The sequence below is a fragment of the Leptonotus elevatus genome, chromosome 19, assembly GCF_054856555.1.
Source record: "Leptonotus elevatus isolate MCC_2025b chromosome 19, RoL_Lele_1.0, whole genome shotgun sequence".
Taxonomy (NCBI): domain Eukaryota; kingdom Metazoa; phylum Chordata; class Actinopteri; order Syngnathiformes; family Syngnathidae; genus Leptonotus; species Leptonotus elevatus.
In genome coordinates, this window is record NC_141257.1 from 22,440 (window position 1) to 40,115 (window position 17,676).

Consider the following 17,676-nt stretch of genomic DNA (forward strand, 5'->3'; position numbering starts at 1 on the left):
ATTAGCCCAAAACTGGAGCTGTCATGATTTGAATGATGTAAATATAGCTTATGATTACTTACTGACACTGCCAAGGTGAACTTTTGTTTATACACCTGCATTGATAACATGTATTGCTGTTCCTGTAAGAATGTAAACATTGTCTGGCTCTATTTCTGTTTGGACATTTGTTGTAACATGCAAGGCGGTCGTGATAAGGTTGCATTGCGGCTGCAATGTATCTGCTGTAAATAGTTACAATGGGGTTGGCGAACGCGGTTCCGGGATGCGGCTGGCGGGCCTCGGTGAGCGCTCAGGAGCATCAAGATCTAAGCATCATCGGATGCTGGCAACAGTGGCGGCTGAACTGACCGGATCGGAGTGAACGTTGCTGTGGACGCAATGAGCAGAACGCAAGCCCGTCTCCTCTTCTGGAAGCCACAACATGTGTGGAAGCTGATCCAAGGTCAGCGAAGACGCTACTGGTGAACGAGAGAGCATGCGCTTGCCTTGGCTGCTCGCCTGATTGGGTGGGCCTGTTGGTGGTGTCCGGGAACCGATTTACCAATTCCAAATGATTGGTACGAGCTGCAACTTACACACAGGCATTACTCAAGATGAACTGAGAGAGGAGTGTGCAGACTTAATTAAGTCTGGGATTAATATTAGTAAGACTCTTCCAAATATTGAAAGATCTCTTGCAACCACATGTTAAAGATTAACTTTGCTTTTTGGATCCTAGAGGAAAAGTTTAGTTTCTTGTCATGTGAATCCCTACATATTTAACAGTTTGCTTCATCATTATTATATTGACATAATATTTCAGGTTTGTTGATATTGAGGACTAAACCTGAAGCATCAGAAAAATCCTGAGTAGTTTTGGAGAGCTATCTTTTAGAAATAAAACTGTATCATCGGCTAGTTGGGAAATCTTTATCTCACGATCAAAAATAAATCAACCGTGAATATTGGAATTTGGCGAACGTTTTTGTTGTTCTTTTTCCGTCCGCCAGACTTGTGTTGTCTGACGCAATCGGTGTGATTTGTTACTGTCCGCTGTTGTGGTGTCAATAAAGTTTTGGCCGTGACGTCGCCGGACTCGTTCACAAGCAGCGCGATGGCGGACACGCGGACGAGCGAAAACGTGGACGAGGACACCGTCGTCAAAGTTCCAGAAAGCAGTCAAAAGAAGAAGGCGAAAAGCAAGCGGGCCGCCGTGGACGATGAGGTGACGCGCCGACACATCCCGAACCGGACGCGACACACAACCGGAACCGGGCTAGCTAGCGGCTACCTGTTAGCATGCTTAGCCAAATGGGCTGCAAATGTTGCCGACCCGGAGCGGTTCGTTCGGAGCTGGCTCCAGTTCAAGTTCGGTAGCAGCCCGAGAAAAATGAAATGCCAAAAAGTCTTCCAAGCATGGAACGTGACAAACGAGTCACTCCTAAAAGTTACATTTGCCAACTTGATCCAAAGCCGACTCCGCACGGAAGCGTGACGACACGCGCATACTTGCCCCCGTTTCTTGCTAGTAGAACACACAGAATGTCAGTTCATGAAAAGTGATCAAGTGAAGGCCCTAAAAATCAAATGAGAAGCTCCACAAGCATCCATAGTTCACATGAACTCGTGTGTTAGCATGAAGCTGTTGTAGCAAGATTATGTGGAAGCCTTTCAGATAAATCGGCACATTCCAACAAAGTATTTCTTGCCGGGGAATAATGTTGCTACTTGTGGCGATTGTACTGTAACGTGCACATTTGACATGTTGCAGATCTTCAGCGTCAACGTTTGCGACCACGACGAAGAGTCGGCAAGCGAGGAGAGCGTTTTTTCCGGGCTGGAGGATTCGGGGAGCGACAGTGAGGAAGAGGATGGCTTGTACGAGGATGAAGAGGACGAAGCACCGCAGGTAGCGCGCGTGGCGTTGCTCTGCGTTGCGCCTCTTGTGTCTACTTGTTGCTTGTTGTCCACTTGCAGAAGGACGCGTTCAACGGCCCACAGAAGGAAGAGTACGAGCAGGACTCGTCGGACGAAGACGTGAGTCCTTGTCTTTACACGGTGTTGACTTTTCATGCGTCTGCTAACTTTGTCTGCGTCGATGGCGCTCAGGACATCCGCAACACGGTGGGGAACATTCCCATGGAGTGGTACAAAGACTTCCCTCACATCGGCTACAATTTGGACGGAAAGAAGATCTACAAGCCCATCCGAAGCAAGGACGAGCTGGACCAGTTCTTGGATAAAATGGAGAACCCCGACTACTGGTGAGTGAGTCGCCGGCCGGCGCCGCCGGGCCGGCCGCAGACGAGGCTAACGCGCCGGCGTGCGTCTGTGCGTGCGCGCAGGAGAACGGTCCACGACAAGCAGACGGCGAGCGACGTGGTTCTGTCTGACGAGCAGGTGGAGCTGGTCAAGCGCCTGCAGAGGGGACAGTTTGGAGACGCCAACTTTGACGAGTTCCAGGTGAGGCGCCGGGCACCGTCCTCACCGCCCTCACCGCCGCGCTCCCGTTTGTCATGCTAACGCGCGCTCCGGCGGCCCTCAGCCCTCGGTGGACTTCTTCAGTCGAGACGTGATGCTTCATCCCGTCAGCAGCAGGCCGGCCGACAAGCGCAGCTTCATCCCCTCGCTGGTGGAGAAGGAGAAGGTAAGCGCGGCGCACGTGAGCCGGCGGGCCGATGTGACGCGGTCCGCTTGCAGGTCTCCAAGCTGGTCCACGCCATCAAGATGGGCTGGATCAAGCCTCGTCGCGAGCGGGACGACGGCAGCGGGCGCTACTACGACCTGTGGGGCAAGGAGGACTCTTCTCTGCTGGCCCAACACAGGATGCACCTGCCCGCCCCCAAGACCCCCCTGCCCGGACACCACGAGTCCTACAACCCTCCGCCCGAGTACCTCTTCACCGAAGAGGAGGTCCGTGCGTGCGTCCGTCCGTCCGTCCGTCCGTCCGTCAGCCCCACTTGACCGCTGGCTCGGCCTGACCTCTCGTCCGCAGCGAGCCCTGTGGGAGCAGCAGGACCCCGCTGACAGGAAGTTGCCTTTGGCTCCCGTCAAGTTCTCCAGCCTGCGGCAGGTTCCCGCCTTTCCTCGTTTCATCCATGAGAGATTTGAGCGCTGCCTGGACCTTTACCTGTGCCCCCGCCAGAGGAAGATGAGGGTAAGGCCCGCCCCCACGGCACCGCCGCCAGCAGCCGCCGCTGGCTGACGCTCTGCCGCGCTCTCTGCAGGTCAACGTGGATCCCGAAGATCTCATTCCCAAGCTTCCCAAACCCAAAGACCTGCAGCCCTTCCCCACCACGCAGTCGCTGGTAAGCAACACGCGCACACACTTTGCGCGCTGGCAGCAGGTGAGGTGTGACCCGGGTTGTCTGCCTGTGTTAGGTTTATCGGGGTCACGGCGGTCTGGTTCGCTCCATCAGCGTTTCTCCATCAGGACAGTGGCTTGCGTCAGGTAGGTGCAAAGGAGGCCCCCTGCTGGTCGGGAGGAACATCTCACTTCATTGTACCGCTTTCGATTAGTCTCGGCTTGAGAACAACTCTTGCCGATTGTCGGCACGGCATGGAAATCACTCAACGTCGCCGACATTTTTTGAAAGTCGCCGCCTCGGCTGACGTAACGCGTCGAGACCAAAGCCAACGCCTTGAGACTAACCGTGACGTTCGCTGCTCTTCATAACGATTCCTGATCGCCAGTCACGATGAATGGACTCATTTTTAAAGTTGCGGCAAATTGCACCAACAAGCAGCTGCTCGTACAAAATGAAGACGTTGCACCTTGATTGCATTTTGCAGCTCGTTTGAAAATGTTGATTTGAAGGCCATCATGTGACTTCACACATTTTTGCACTTCAAACTATCAAAATACAACTGATTGGAATTGTTTTGCATGCAATCAAGTTCTGACTTGATGAGATTTTTGATTTTGGTAAAGTGTCCGTCCGTCCGTCCGTCTTCTTTCAGGAAGCGACGACGGCTCCGTCAGGTTGTGGGAGGTGAGCTCTTCTCGCTGCGTCAAGGTGCTGCAGGTGGGCGGAGCCGTCAAGGGCGTGAGCTGGAACCCCAACCCGGGCGTGTGTCTCCTGGCCGTCGCCCTGTAAGGACACGCCCGCCGCCGGCCCCGCCCATCTGGTTTTGTGACTGACTGGCGTCTGTTGGCAGGGACTCGCTGGTGCTGATTGTGTCGCCGGCGCTGGCGGATCGGCAGGTGCTGTCGGCCACCGAACGTCTGCTGGCCGCTCAGCAGGAGGCCGAGGCGGCGGACGGCGCGGGGGGTTCCGTGAGCTGGATCGAGGCGGAAGGCGAGGAGCGTGGGTGGGGCTTGCGCCTGAAGATCCGACACCCCAAAGTGCGACGCTCCATCCGGCGGCCCGGCGCTTCTTTTTGTTTGTTTGTTTGTTTGTTTGTTTTTGCCGGCTTGACACGTTTGCTGTCCGCAGGCGGTCAAGCAGGTGTCGTGGCACGCCAAAGGCGACTACCTGGCCTCGGTCATGCCGGACCACTCCAGCCATCAGCAGGTGCTGATCCACCAGCTCAGCAGCCGCCGCAGCCAGAACCCCTTCCGGCGCAACAAAGGCCTGGTCCAGTGCGTGTGCTTCCACCCGCTGCGGCCGTACTTGCTGGTGGCCACGCAGCGCAGCGTCCGCATTTACAACCTGCTCAAGCAGGAGATGAGCAAGAAGCTGCAGGCTAACTCCAAGTGGATTTCCAGCATGGCCGTCCACCCCGGCGGTGAGTCGCCGGTCGGGCCCGTTTGGGGCGTGTGGCAATATTTGATGCGCGTCTGTCCGCCGTGCAGGCGATCACGTGATCTGCGGAAGCTACGACTGCCGGTTGTGCTGGTTTGACTTGGACCTCTCCACTAAGCCGTACAAGATGCTGCGGTAAGTGGCGGCGACGTGCGCACGCGCCTCCTCCTGCCTGGCTCTCACGGCGGCGCCACTTCCTGTCTGCAGGCACCACAAGAAAGCAGTGAGGGCCGTGGCCTATCACAGGGGCTACCCGCTTTTCGCCTCGGCCTCTGATGACGGATCCGTCATCGTCTGCCACGGGACCGTTTACAAGTAAGCGCACGTCAACACACACACACACACACACACACGTCACACAAACTAAAGCTGCCGGCACTTCTCCTTTCAGTGACTTGCTGCAGAACCCGCTGATTGTTCCAGTCAAGGTTCTTAAAGGTCACATGGTCAGTCATGAACTGGGAGTCCTGGATGTGACCTTTCACCCCAGCCAGCCTTGGGTCTTTTCATCGGGTGCGGACGCCACCATCCGCCTTTTCACCTAGTGGCCCCGCCTACCTGCCATTCATATCTTGCTTTTCTAATAAATTTTCTTTTGAAGCTTGGGACTTGTTTGATCTTTCTATATATATATATATATATATATATATATATATATATATATATAATTTTTTTTTTTAATGTGGTCGCTGCAGTCGCAAGCATCACTTCTGTCTGTTCCCTCAACTTGCAGTAAGACGGCACTCGATAGAAAGCCAAGACGTCAAGTTTGCAACAATGACGTTTTTCATGGAGCTGACCAAAGCAAGCGTGTGAGCGGAATGGAAACGCGCTGCAGCTCGATGACATCATCACTGACAGACCGCTATGCTTGCTAACCATTTGGACGCGACACGGCGTCTGCGGCTGTTGTTCTGGACTTTGGAGCCGAGACGGAGAACGCGGTGCAGACGAGTTCGGGTCGGCTTTTCGCAAAGGCGTGTGAAAGGTCAAGTGCAGATAAGACGAGAAGTAGGAGTGGCCGACGAGCAAGGAGGGGCGGAGCGGCTTTGAAAGCCGCCAGAACGTCTGAAAATGTCGACGTTGCTCCGTCATCAGACCGAGAAGAAGGACTTCTTTTCAGGGCCCTCACGCACACACAACATGGAGGTCCCAGAAAGGAAAGTGCATAAAGTATTAACAAACGTACTCGTTTGGAGCGGTCCGGAGTTCTCAATGTGCATTTGTTGGCAACTCACTCACAGCGGATTCAAAAACAAAGGATTGTTCCTCACGTCAAAGGTTGTTCATGTTCAACGTTTGCTTCTTTAAACGTAAAGAAATTGACGTTTTTTGTTGTTTGTATTGTAAATTGGACCCGTTTGTTTTTACATTTGTTTGGACACGGGTATGACTTTTTTTGCTTTGGACAGATGAGCCACGTTTGGAGCACCTCTTCACACTTGCTGAAGCGCATCGTCACTGCTGCCAGAACTTTCCTGCGCCAATTCAAAGCGGACCGACTGATACACAAGGACAGCGTTTGCAAAAACACAACGTTCGTTTCTCATCATAGCAACAATGATAAGCAGAAAGATGTTGGAAAAGATCAATATCACACGCATTCCATTTTGGGAGGAAGGACACGTAAAGCAAGGGCGAGATGGATGGCCGGCACCATCCCAACATCGTCTTTTCATCACAAATGACTTGATGGCAAATACATTGACGGACATTTGGAGAAACAGGAATTCACATCTTTCATCTTTCCACAAACGGGCTACAACCGTCAGATGCATTCTTATTGTTATTATTATTATTACTACTACTAAATGCTGGTCACTCATCAAGTGACTTTTTCTGTCTGAAAACCAAACAAAGAAACCTCTTGGAAATTGAATACTAAATTATTGCCAAATGAAGACTCCTTTTCAAAAGTTGTTACAAATATTAAATAAAAATGATGGCATTTTGAGATATATGAATAAGTGTGAATTGTTTGAGTACAAAATGAGAGAATTGGGCATTCAATTGAGTCAAAAAGTGAAAAGAGTGAAAAACGATGAAAGTGATGTTGCAGAAGTCAAAGCCGTGCAATTGCCATCATTTGTCAAGGAAATTCAAAACCAGAATAAATGAGAGCAACTTCACCTCAATGGAGCCTTTGTGAGCTCTCGCACAAATGCAGGACAGCAAAACTGCTCACATTTCTTCAACCTAGAGACAGAAGACAAACGGACAAATCAAGTTTGACTCCAAATTGTCGTCTTGTCATTTTTCAAAGTCAGAATGTAACAATCTCATCTGATTCCCAAAACAGAAAGAACATCTTGGGACCTTCAAACTGAAAATGCGGAAAATGTCTCGAAGCAAATCCATGGAACAGACGCGCCACTTTCATTGTTTGCATTTGAAACGCTGTGTCCAATTTTGATAAAAACATTTGAGGGGATTACAAGATGTGGCGAGATTACGGGCTGTTAGGAGGAGACTTGCGCCCGGGACGCCGCCACCTTCCGGACCGTCAATGGGGCTGAAGTAGGTCTGGGCCATAAAAATTAAATGGCCGTTCTTGCAGTATTTCGGGACGATTACGATTTGAATCCATTTTAATCGAATAAACCCAACCAACATTCATTTAAAGGTTTCATTTATTCAAAAATAATTACTGTGCAAAATGTTACGGCAACAATAATGTACAGGGATTCTAAATGAGTTTTAACATCAATTGAACATTCATAGTTTGTGCTTAAATGCCACAATGAAGTCGTTGGTAGCCATTGTAAGCATGTCTTGTAAAGCCGCCATCCAGCATTCTCTCCCACTTCTGTCACAAAAACATTTGAATGTAACAGAACGTAGGAACAACATCTTTGAATTGTCCAGAAGACAACGTTCCATCTCACCATTGAGCACATTTTGAACCATTTGATGTTTAAAATGATGCATCCAATTCATTTGATTTATTGCCCAGCCCGAGGCTGAAGCCAGAGGGCGGCCATCTTGCGTTGCCACCCTTCCAGACCACTTGAGGGCACTTTCCAGGGCCTGATTTGGGATCTGTGGAGGATCCTCTCAAAAGAAGCAAGTTCACTCTTTGCATCAAGCGTTCACAAGTCCGACACAGGTGCCACTTACGTCATCGTTACAGAAAAGACACGCGCTGGGACGAGATCGCTTCAGGAAGAGGAAAAGTGTGCCGAGTGAGGACCATTTACATGCTTGCTCTGCTTTTGCATTTCTCTTGTTATTTTTTTTTTTACTTTCCATGACAATCTCTCTGTTATTTGTTGACATATCGCATCAAGAGGCACACAATAGCATTGGCAAGACACAGTGAGTCTTGGATGATTGCTGTTTTTGCCCTTGGCGTGCGTTTGTGACAACATCAAGCAGACAGACGGGCACGTTTCATTTGGATTCCTGTTTGAAAAGACGATCGCAAGGCCAGCCAGGAGGTCAATTGATGCGATCAATCGGCAACCATTGATCGTCCTCGCCACATCCTTCAGATCTCGGGACGCTTTGTAGCCGGGTGTCCTTGTGTCGCTCATGTTTGTTTGACGGCGCCAGATATGTCGCAAGCTACTCAAGAATTTGCTTCCAGAGCGGGACGTCATCGTAATCATCCTGTTAAGAAAGAGTGCAAAGCGGACATCATCGGGTTGCTGTCCACGTGCAAAACGTGTTGTGACAGCGCCCGCGTCACATTTGGCTTCTTGAGTCAAGGTCGATGGTTGCCACTCGGCGGCACCTCCTCGTTGGCTTGTGCCGACCCGACGGACGGCTCACTTCCTCGTTTGCCTGCCACCGCGTCTTTGGGTCGTGGACGCAAGAAGCGCCACCGTGTGCAGGAGCGTTGCCTTTTTCCAACCACACGTGGGAAATATTTGAGTCTTTTGAAATCAAGTGAGCACATGTGGACACCCGGCGTGTCTTTGCTCCGGCCCGCTTTGGTTCTCCAACGACGACGACGGTCGGTCGTGGGTTGGTGGGCGTGTCCATTGGCTGTCCTGGCCTCAAACCAGCACGCGTGACAAGCGCAGAAATGACTGACATCAATTGGCACAGTGATGCCGACTTCCCAATAAGGAAAGTGGCTATTATAATATATAATATATATACATAAATATATAATATAATATAAAGTAGGCCGTCACTGGCTCCAGCATTTGATGTGATGATGACCTCTGACCTCTTGCTTGCTTGCTAAGGTCCTGATTGGGATTAGCATGGAATCCAAGTTTCTTTTGTGATCCTATCAACAGCATGACATAGTGGTTGTGGCCAGCATGTAGCTCCGCCCCTGAGGAAAGTCGAAGGACGGCGGGCATGCTGACGTCTCGAGCGGCCTAAGAGGATTATTCTTGCGCCCGCCGCCTTGTTTGGTGTCCGTTTGGCCAGGCGGACGCAGGGACGAGCGAGGGCAGATGAAGACGAGCGCCTGCGTGCTGTTGGCGCTGCTGCTGCTGCTGGTCGCGGCGTATTTGCGGGAGGTCCGGTGCAGCCTGCCCATGGAGGTAGGCCACGCCCACGGGACCGTCCCCGGGCCTCACCTTGACGACACGAGGTCGGGCGTCGCCACAGGTCAGCGGTCCGACTTGCGCCGACTTCCTGGACTTTGCCGGCGCCTGAGGAGACGTCGCCTCAGCTACCTGGTAAACGCTTGTCGCCCGCTCGCCGGCCGGCGCTTTGTTACTGATGTTAGCCTAGCATGCTAGCTGATTGTCTCTGCAGTGTCACAAGAGGAACTTCTGCTGGTGGGGGCGGAGCCAGAGCCACGGGGGGGTTCAGAGTGGCCAGACGTGCCGATGCCCGAGAGGTTCCACGTGTCGGCGCGTCTTCATCCGAAGCATCTGATGCAAGTCGTGCCACCACATTTCGCCACGTGTCCAAATGTGGTCAGTCTGTTATTTGAACCAACGATTGCGCAATCGCAAGCACCGAAAAGTCAAGTTGCTGTTGGCGATTGCGCCTGACGGCAGCGAGATGCACTTTGCGATTGATGCTGTGTTGAAAGGAGCAAATTCATGTTGCGCTATGACAGAAAGAAAACTATTTGTGTCACATCAATTCTGATCTGTTGTCTTTTTTTGTTCCAAATAGATTTCTAATCAAATGATTTTATCCAACCAATTCATATCTGTTATTTAAGAAAGCTATAAGCAATGTTAATTGCAGTTTTTGTGGTGAATTAAGAAAACCATTTATTTGGGAACATGTCATTTGAGATTGTTTAATATGATCGGACTGCCCACGCACAATTGTATTTATAAACCTTATTATTTTAGAAAAATTCATAAATCTAAATATATGCATAAAAAATCAAATGCTGTTAAAAATTATTTTTCGACATTTTCGATTTGTAAGAAACAAGAAGCTGTGAAAATGTTTTATAACATAAATAAGTTGCATCTTCTTTTGTATTTAATCTTGATTTTATTTGGCTTTTTTTTTTTATCCTTCGTAACCTCCCTGCCATGGAGTGATTTGTGAATTCTTTATTTTAGATACAAATGGGTAATTAAAGTATATCGCGAAAAAGAACCGGGACTTTGAGAACCGATTGAATGGAAAACCTTTAAGGCTGGAACGTAATGTAATAATAACGATAACAAATCTAACGTATGCGACTCTCGGAAAGGGTTGACGTAGGCTACGGTGAGGCCGCGACAATGATCTGAATATATGACTGGATAGCCGATAGCCCATACACGCTCGTGCAAGCCGTTGAAGTCACAGGGCGGCCATCTTGCTCCTCCCATCCCACGAGCAGACTACTGTATAAACTAAATGGTATAACATTCAGATTAGACATACAGTATACAGATCGTAGGCAGTTAGTAAAGGGCCGGGGGCGGGGTTGGAGGGGTTTATGGAGGTTTGGTCACTCTTTTTTAACAAGTCCAAAAATTACAAATAAATGAACAAGTGGACGGTATGCGCTGCTTTGAAGACCCCCTTTTTCTTTTATCGCTCAGTTCCTTAGACGCCAATACAGTATTAGTGTGGCAGAGGCATCTTTTGTTGAATTACACTTCTTCTTTCATAAAACAAATATACAAGTTTCCTCCTCTAAATTTCATTAAGCATATTTATACGTATATTTAAGGTAAGTTGTAAAATGTCTGAAGTCTTAATTATTATCTACTAAGTACTGTCTCAAATATGGTCAAATTTCGTCACTGTAAATGTATAGGATCGTATGCAGAAAAAACGTTTCATGGGGAGGAGCAATATGGCCGCCTCGCGAGTGGGCCGCAACTTCCGGTTATGCGCGAACAGAAAAAGCTCAACCAAGGCTTTCAGAATAAAGTCACGCAGTACGATCCAGTGGATATTTAAGATGGTATATGAAAGGAATAAAAGATACGACTGATAAAAATGTGAACAATAATCGTTTAACGTGTATCATGCAAATTCCTAACTTTTTGTTTGCCACGTGACGGATTGTGAGGCGGCGTCAGTCGTGTTATTGTGAAGGCTCGGTGGCGGACATCCTGCTGCGGCCACCAACGGAGACTTGAGGCTTCATCTTCATCATCTTCGTGTTATTGTCGTCGAGATCAGTCCGAGCAAGACGAATTTTCGCTCGACGTCGTCACATTCGCTCGTTCGCTAGAGTTGACGCTTGAAAAGTCACCTTTTGATTAGCTGCTAAAATGACGAGCGGGTGCGCCGATGACGGTGACGGTGAGTGTGCTAACGCAAGCATTTGTTAGCATTAGCGCTTCAAATGATACCTTCTTCGTGGATGACGTCACCTTGTTTGTCCGGAAGGGATGAACGTAGGGTTTATTTTGCTTTTCATTTTTTCAAACGCTCCCGAAATAGAAATATTCGGACGCCTCATTGCGCTGCCATACGTCAACTGTGGAGCAGGAATTATTTCGTGAGTTTTACAATAGCAAAAAATGTGAAGCGCCTGCGTCAACCTTTTCTTGGTGTGTGTTTTCGGAGTTTTTGCAGCTACCATGTATAGATGAGTCCGTTGGTCAGCAAAGCGTGCGGCTAAATGATTTTAACCTGGCCAAAGTTGAAAAGTCATTGCAGAAATGTCACAGCAAGGTTTGCTTACTTGTTTGTCCAAGCAGCACGAGTGAGATCTTCCTGCAGTCTCTTGGCGCCCTTGGTTGCCACATCCAATATGGACGTCGGATTCCGTGCTTGATCGGGCCAACGTCTGCGGATGCGGTTGAGAGCGACGCGGCCTGACGTCCTTTGAGCTGCTTTCAGCATCGGCAATGGAGAGCGGGTGGTGGCGGGTGCCGCTGGCGTGCTGTCGTCCTCGCGTGCTGCTCGTGCACGCGCTCTTCTGGGGCCTGGTGGCCCTCAGGTGGGTGCCGCCGCGCTCAATCGGTTCGGCTCGGCTCGGCCGCTGCTCGCATCCTTGCTCGGCTCATTGGAACGCTTGCCTTCCAGGGTGTTTGGAGCCGCCCTGCTGGCAGAAGACAAACTTGCAGGTAAACGCCATCAGCCAAGTTGATGTCCATTTTTTCCCACCCACGTGCTTTTTGTGCCAAGTTTATTATCCCTCGGCTTGCCACTTGAGAGTTTCGGAATCCATTGTTTAATGATGAAACAAAGGCAAAGTGCACGTTATTTGTTCCGCAAATTGCTGCCTGATGATTCGCTTACTGGGAACGCGTGTCGGAAAATCTGTCCAAATGGTGTTTAGACTGATTTGTTTGCAAATGTCCTCTTTTGACTAAGATAATCAGTCTGCCACTCAAACGTTGTGTTCAAACTAGGGATGTCAACGTTAAAGCATGAACTTATTGATTAATCACAAAAAATGATGGCATTAATCATGTATTAACGTAGATTAATCACACTCTTAATTTTGATGATCCTTTAGCTTGACAGCGGATGGTTACGTTTTAAGCTAGCGCAGGTTGTGTTGAGCATTAAACACAACTACATGCATTAAACAAATGTTTGCGTATGACATTCACAATATTTGTGCGAGTCAAAATATTGGGGTCATTTTTTGTTAATTATGCAAGTAATTGGCTGATTAGAAAAAGAGGAGGATGAAAGTGCAGTGGATCAAAAATGTGGAATACATCGTCATAACATATAGAAAGAATGAAAACATAACAGGTGCACTTCAAATTTGGCGGGCAAATAATGTGAATTAAAAAAAATAAAACAAACCCAAGCATAATGAATCATCACAATTCTAAGATGTGATTCATCGTTTGACAGCTCGAGTTCAAACGGCAAACTGTTGAATCCGGCCCATTCAACAAATCTCAACAAGCAAAACATCAAGCGGAAGCAAATGAGCGTCGATAGGTTATGCTAACGAGAACGCCTGCAACACATCCAATAACGCTCCCAGGCACACCATCCTTCTTCTGCTCGGTAGGAATGACCTGATGGAGTTTAGTTGCCGGCCTTCTTTGCCTCGTCCTGTGGCTGTTAATGACGCTACACGTGTTGCGATAGAAGTCAGCGCCGCCTGGCATCTTGTGGCTCAGTGTGGCAGTTCCCTCCAATCTCTTCGGCTGGTGCCGTGACCCGGATCATAGCGAAGGCGCGCAACTCCAAATTCAGACTTTGATACCCTGATTGCCTTCAAATGGGCAAGCCTCGGTCGGGTTCGGGTGTTTGGTGTGCGCTTTAGCGTTGTGCTCTTCTGTCGCGCAGCCGTCAAGGCCGCCGTCGCCCCCTGCTGGCTGCTGGAGGACTTTGTGGTGACGGCCGAGTGCTCGCAGTGCGACGCCTTCCAGACGGTACGTTGATGGGCCGGCGCCGCCTTGGCCGGTGGCTAAAAGCGCACTGAGCAACGTTTGCCTTTGTGTTCAGAAGACGCGGTCGGCGTGCGGTCAGACGGGCTACGTGGAGAAGGTCAACTGCACCAAATCCAACCGGGACGAGTACAAGAGGTCAGGTCCTGCCGCCGCCGCCATCACGGACATTTTCTCATCTCGTCTTGTCTGCTCTCAGCTGCCGCTCGGCCGTCATGGAGGAGCATCTCTTCTGGAAGTTCGAGGCTGCCATGTTGTCCGTCACGGCGTTGTCGGCCATCTTGGTGGTCCTGCGTCAGCGCCGGCTGGACCGTCTGGCCTCTGAGAAAGTGCGCCGGCAGATCGAGTCCATCTAGCGCCGCCGTGCTTTGGGAGCGGTTTGTGACGCTGCAAACGGACAGCGCCGCGCTGCTAGCCGCTCCATTTGGCTGCTGCCCAAAGCCAAGTCAGGCAAAGTGGGCGGGGCAAAGTCTTTCCACAACGTTGCCCATCCTGTCCCTACACAAGCAGCCTCCACTACAAATGACAGTTGACCGCAAGCACCCCCCCCCCCCCAAAAAAAAGGGTGGGGGGCTTTGCAACTTGATTGATGGGGACTAATACATTTGGTTTGCTGAACAGTAAAACAAAAATAAGAAGCCAATTTCAGTGCTGAATGAAGATCATGTGTCTTTCTGTCTTCCTCCACTTTGGGATGCGTGTTGATGTGCTGCTTATGTATTACGTTGAATGCGACGACAACAAAAAAAGTCCAAATGTTTGACTTTTCTTTACATGGCCAAATGCATTTGGGATATTACAATCATGATCAACTTTGAAATCACAGGCCACACCAAAGGGCAAATCATCTTTTAACTGACACCAAATGTCCCATTGTGCTCACATTCAAAACACATGAACTTTGGCAGGTGACACCTCAGCAGAACAATTGTAATCTTACGAGATCTTTTGGGTTTGAGGCCAAATCGCCATTTTTGTTCGATGATCAGATGTCAAACAAAAGGGCTCAAATGTTGTCACTAACAGCATTTCTCAAACTGACCAGGAGATGGCGACAGAAACCACATCTGAAGACCATCTAGTCTTCTGTAATGAGCCATCTCCAGACTAAAATTGTTCAAAGATATATTAAGAAAATAGAAGGAAAAAAGACTTCATACATTAAAAACATTTAAATAATGCAAATTAAACCAACGAAAAACCGACATTGCTTTTGAATTGTGGTTCAAGCAGATGTAATAATTACAACACACGTGAAACAGGCCTGGAAAAATGGTGGTACCCTGCAAAATCTTTTTTTTTTCTCTGACATGTTGCACTCTTGCTAGTCAAACCCTAAACATGCAGTCATGACCAAATTTAAAGAATTATTTGGCCCCATTTGAAAACAATTTGAAGCTCACCTCTGACTATTGGTCAAGCTTATTATTTTCTATGGGGACCATCAGTATTGTTTAGGCCTGTTTCATGAGTTATTGTGTTAAAAAAAAAATCATAAAACTGCTGAACCACAACTCCAAAGCAAAGTCTGATTTCCATTCATTAATTTTCATTAAGGGTTTTATTTATTGCCACCTAAATTATCTTATTTTATAATTCATGTTTTTTCTCTTTAACAGAGGTACCAACAATTTCCCCTGTGTGTACTTAGCGTTTGTGGAATTGAGTGTTGATGGATCATTACAGAACACGACTGTATATCGTTTGCAGACGTCGCACTGTCGCCATCGCCTGGCCACTTTGAGAAATGCTGTCGGTGACAACTTCCTGAGAATGCAAAACATATTTAATATACGAGCCGTTTTTCCGTGTGTCTCGTGCTCTATCCTAGTTTCGTTTTAGATTATTTTTTTTTAATAGAAAAATCAAACTTATTGTTAATGTTCCTTACGCGATCCAGACAACAAAGTAGAAAACCAAACTGTATTTCAATTGTGGTGTTTCTATTTTACAATGTACATCAAATAATGATTCGTTTTTCCATTTTTAAAATCTTGTTTCCAAACGTAATACACCAAAAGAGACAATTATTTATGAGCAATTAGGCAAAACGAATATTATGCCCTTAACTTATTGTTAATGTTCCTTACGCGATCCAGACAACAAAGTAGAAAACCAAACTGTATTTCAATTGTGGTGTTTCTATTTTACAATGTACATCAAATAATGATTCGTTTTTCCATTTTTAAAATCTTGTTTCCAAACGTAATACACCAAAAGAGACAATTATTTATGAGCAATTAGGCAAAACGAATATTATGCCCTGCTGCAGCAAACAAACGGGGTTGGGGACTGTACAAAAAGAAAAAACAAAAAGATTGGCTTGAGTCAAGTCACAGGTGTTTCTAATCGACTGGCAAGTCAACGAGCTCGTAGAAGCACCGATACGTGGCTAATGCCAAACTATTTCATGGTTTTGACTTTCCGGGACCAAGCCTGCAAGTTTACTGATTCAAAAAGACATTACTAAGAAAATATCGCTCGTTAATCGCGCCAAAACGCGACCACGTCAACATTATTCAGAGAAAATGTTCTTGCTTTGAACTCACTAACGTTCGTCAGCTGGTTAGCCACTCGGCTAACATAGTTGGATGCAAATATCCCAATTTGGGACTTTTGTAACAGGAGGAAACTTGAAAATGTCTTGAAAACAACGTTACACAAGTCAAGCAAACTTACCTCCATCTTGACCTTTCTCCTCATCCTTTTGTTGTTATCGGTCACGTCACGACATGATTACTCCGTCCTGCACACCTGTTGCCTGCTAGCAGTATGGGGAGAGATTTCAACACTCGAACTCATTCACACAAATATATCGGCGAATTTCATGTTTGTTCATGTTGTGTCGGCATTTAATTTTCACGACTTACCATTTGGAAGAGCTCCATTCTGCTTGTCAATTCACTGACTGAATGTGCGCTTGTGGGTCGACCGGCGCGTGCATTTCTTTCGAACACCTTATTCAACGTTGATATTAACAATTAATATTAACACGTGCAGTTATTTTTGAGACAAATATCACGCTGTTTCAAAATATTATTACACACATCACGTTTCTAAAGGCCCGTTCCTCCTCCGTCCACGAGGCGGCAGTGATGCTGTCCTTATTCTCGTTTAAACTGTTAAACGGAAAACGAGCCTTTATCTTATCCTCACCTGTCCTTATTATGTTTCTATTTAACACAAGTCGGGAAACAAAATGCGAGCTGTATTTGTTTCCTGTTTATGTTTATGCTGCCTTGATAGGAAGACGTTCTTACTTGAAAATGTTCTTCTACGCCACTAAGCATTATAGAGGATCAGAAAAAGCAACACTGCTACCTTGTGGACGGAAGAGGAACGGGCCTTTAGACACACGTGAATATTTTGAAACAAGGGGGGGGGGTGAATATCTTGAAACAAGGGGGGGGGGGGGTGAATATCTTGAAACAAAGGGGGGGGGTGAATATCTTGAAACCATGGAAGAGGATTAGTGCCAGTGGGGAAAAAAGAAAGGTTAGCAGGATTCTGACTTTTTTGAATTGAGAAATGTACTTTTTTTCGAATGTGAAACTTACCTCACAAATTAACAATAGTTCAGATTCAGATTTAGAATATTTATTGTCATTGTCACAAAGGAACAACGGAACTTTGTTTGGTGCAAAAGGCCACAAAATAAATAGCCATAAAATAACCCAGTGTAAACATTTGCCCTGCGATTGGCTGGCAACCAGTTGAGGGTGTACCCCGCCTACTGCCCGAAGCCAGCTGGCAAAGGCTACAAATAAACACCGATTATGATCGAGTAGCTACTAAGGCATTCAACTTGTCATTTTCATCAAATGCAAAATGAATGTGGGTGGAAAGGGAAGCCATTTTCCATTGATAAACTAATGAGCCAAAAATGATCCATCTTCATTCCATTTCAAATGCTGTGAGCCATGAAAGTCCAGTGCTGAAAAGGAAGCAGGGTGGACATCAAGCCCCAAAGACACAAAGTTGTCATGGAAGCAAGAATAATCCTTTTATGGCTGTGCTGTCACATGACCAAGCGTGCTCTTTTTCACACAAGACCAGAAAACATCACCAACGACACGCACGCTTTAATAGGATTAACAGCTTTTCAGATCCTGCAGCTCACAAGAGCTTAGAGCTGCTAAATGTAGCTAATGCTAACACAAGACAAAATTGCAATGCATGTTGGGTAGCACAGCAGCAACAAACCCGCGTGACGGATG

At 47.6% G+C, this 17,676-nt stretch overlaps 3 protein-coding genes and 1 long non-coding RNA gene across 6 annotated transcripts; 3 read left to right on the forward strand and 1 right to left on the reverse strand.

The window, feature by feature from the left end:
- The first annotated feature begins 1,050 nt into the window (after positions 1-1,050).
- bop1 (BOP1 ribosomal biogenesis factor) lies at positions 1,051-5,333 on the forward strand. Its single transcript, XM_086062127.1, has 16 exons — positions 1,051-1,207; positions 1,754-1,891; positions 1,960-2,019; positions 2,092-2,246; positions 2,328-2,445; positions 2,528-2,629; positions 2,683-2,895; positions 2,978-3,139; positions 3,210-3,290; positions 3,364-3,433; positions 3,943-4,075; positions 4,141-4,327; positions 4,419-4,710; positions 4,778-4,862; positions 4,935-5,042; positions 5,119-5,333. Exons 1-16 carry the CDS (start codon positions 1,097-1,099, stop codon positions 5,270-5,272), a joined length of 2,169 nt encoding a protein of 722 aa, XP_085918253.1. The 5' UTR covers positions 1,051-1,096; the 3' UTR covers positions 5,273-5,333.
- A 3,694-nt stretch (positions 5,334-9,027) lies between these two features.
- LOC147157263 (uncharacterized) lies at positions 9,028-10,083 on the forward strand. The gene is made up of 2 exons (XM_086062134.1): positions 9,028-9,364; positions 9,444-10,083. The coding sequence occupies exons 1-2, from the start codon at positions 9,137-9,139 to the stop codon at positions 9,564-9,566; spliced, it is 351 nt and encodes a 116-aa protein (XP_085918260.1). The 5' UTR covers positions 9,028-9,136; the 3' UTR covers positions 9,567-10,083.
- Positions 10,084-11,196: 1,113 nt separating this feature from the next.
- Positions 11,197-14,119, forward strand: jtb (jumping translocation breakpoint). 3 transcript variants are annotated; one of them, XM_086062132.1, is made up of 6 exons: positions 11,197-11,399; positions 11,798-12,042; positions 12,129-12,169; positions 13,359-13,444; positions 13,518-13,597; positions 13,659-14,119. In XM_086062132.1, the coding sequence occupies exons 2-6, from the start codon at positions 11,951-11,953 to the stop codon at positions 13,813-13,815; spliced, it is 456 nt and encodes a 151-aa protein (XP_085918258.1). In that variant the 5' UTR covers positions 11,197-11,399; positions 11,798-11,950; the 3' UTR covers positions 13,816-14,119. The 3 variants fall into 3 exon arrangements, with proteins under 3 accessions (XP_085918258.1, XP_085918257.1, XP_085918259.1); XM_086062131.1 differs by having other exon boundaries at positions 11,801-12,042; XM_086062133.1 differs by having other exon boundaries at positions 11,801-12,042; positions 13,521-13,597.
- A 1,883-nt stretch (positions 14,120-16,002) lies between these two features.
- LOC147157265 (uncharacterized) lies at positions 16,003-16,748 on the reverse strand. The gene is made up of 3 exons (XR_015091110.1): positions 16,507-16,748; positions 16,330-16,416; positions 16,003-16,223 (listed from the first exon to the last, which is right to left on the reverse strand). It is a non-coding gene; the product is annotated as an uncharacterized LOC147157265 (long non-coding RNA).
- Positions 16,749-17,676: the final 928 nt, after the last annotated feature.

Coding starts and splice junctions, on each gene's coding strand:
- LOC147157263 (XM_086062134.1), top strand. CDS start 9,137: ATGAAGACGAGCGCCTGCGTGCTGTTGGCGCTGCTGCTGCTGCTGGTC. Junction 9,365..9,443: donor GACGTCGCCTCAGCTACCTG/GTAAACGCTTGT, acceptor TTGTCTCTGCAG/TGTCACAAGAGGAACTTCTG.
- bop1 (XM_086062127.1), top strand. CDS start 1,097: ATGGCGGACACGCGGACGAGCGAAAACGTGGACGAGGACACCGTCGTC. Junction 4,076..4,140: donor TGTCTCCTGGCCGTCGCCCT/GTAAGGACACGC, acceptor GTCTGTTGGCAG/GGACTCGCTGGTGCTGATTG. Junction 4,863..4,934: donor AAGCCGTACAAGATGCTGCG/GTAAGTGGCGGC, acceptor TCCTGTCTGCAG/GCACCACAAGAAAGCAGTGA.
- jtb (XM_086062132.1), top strand. CDS start 11,951: ATGGAGAGCGGGTGGTGGCGGGTGCCGCTGGCGTGCTGTCGTCCTCGC. Junction 12,170..13,358: donor GGCAGAAGACAAACTTGCAG/GTAAACGCCATC, acceptor TCTGTCGCGCAG/CCGTCAAGGCCGCCGTCGCC. Junction 13,598..13,658: donor AACCGGGACGAGTACAAGAG/GTCAGGTCCTGC, acceptor GTCTGCTCTCAG/CTGCCGCTCGGCCGTCATGG.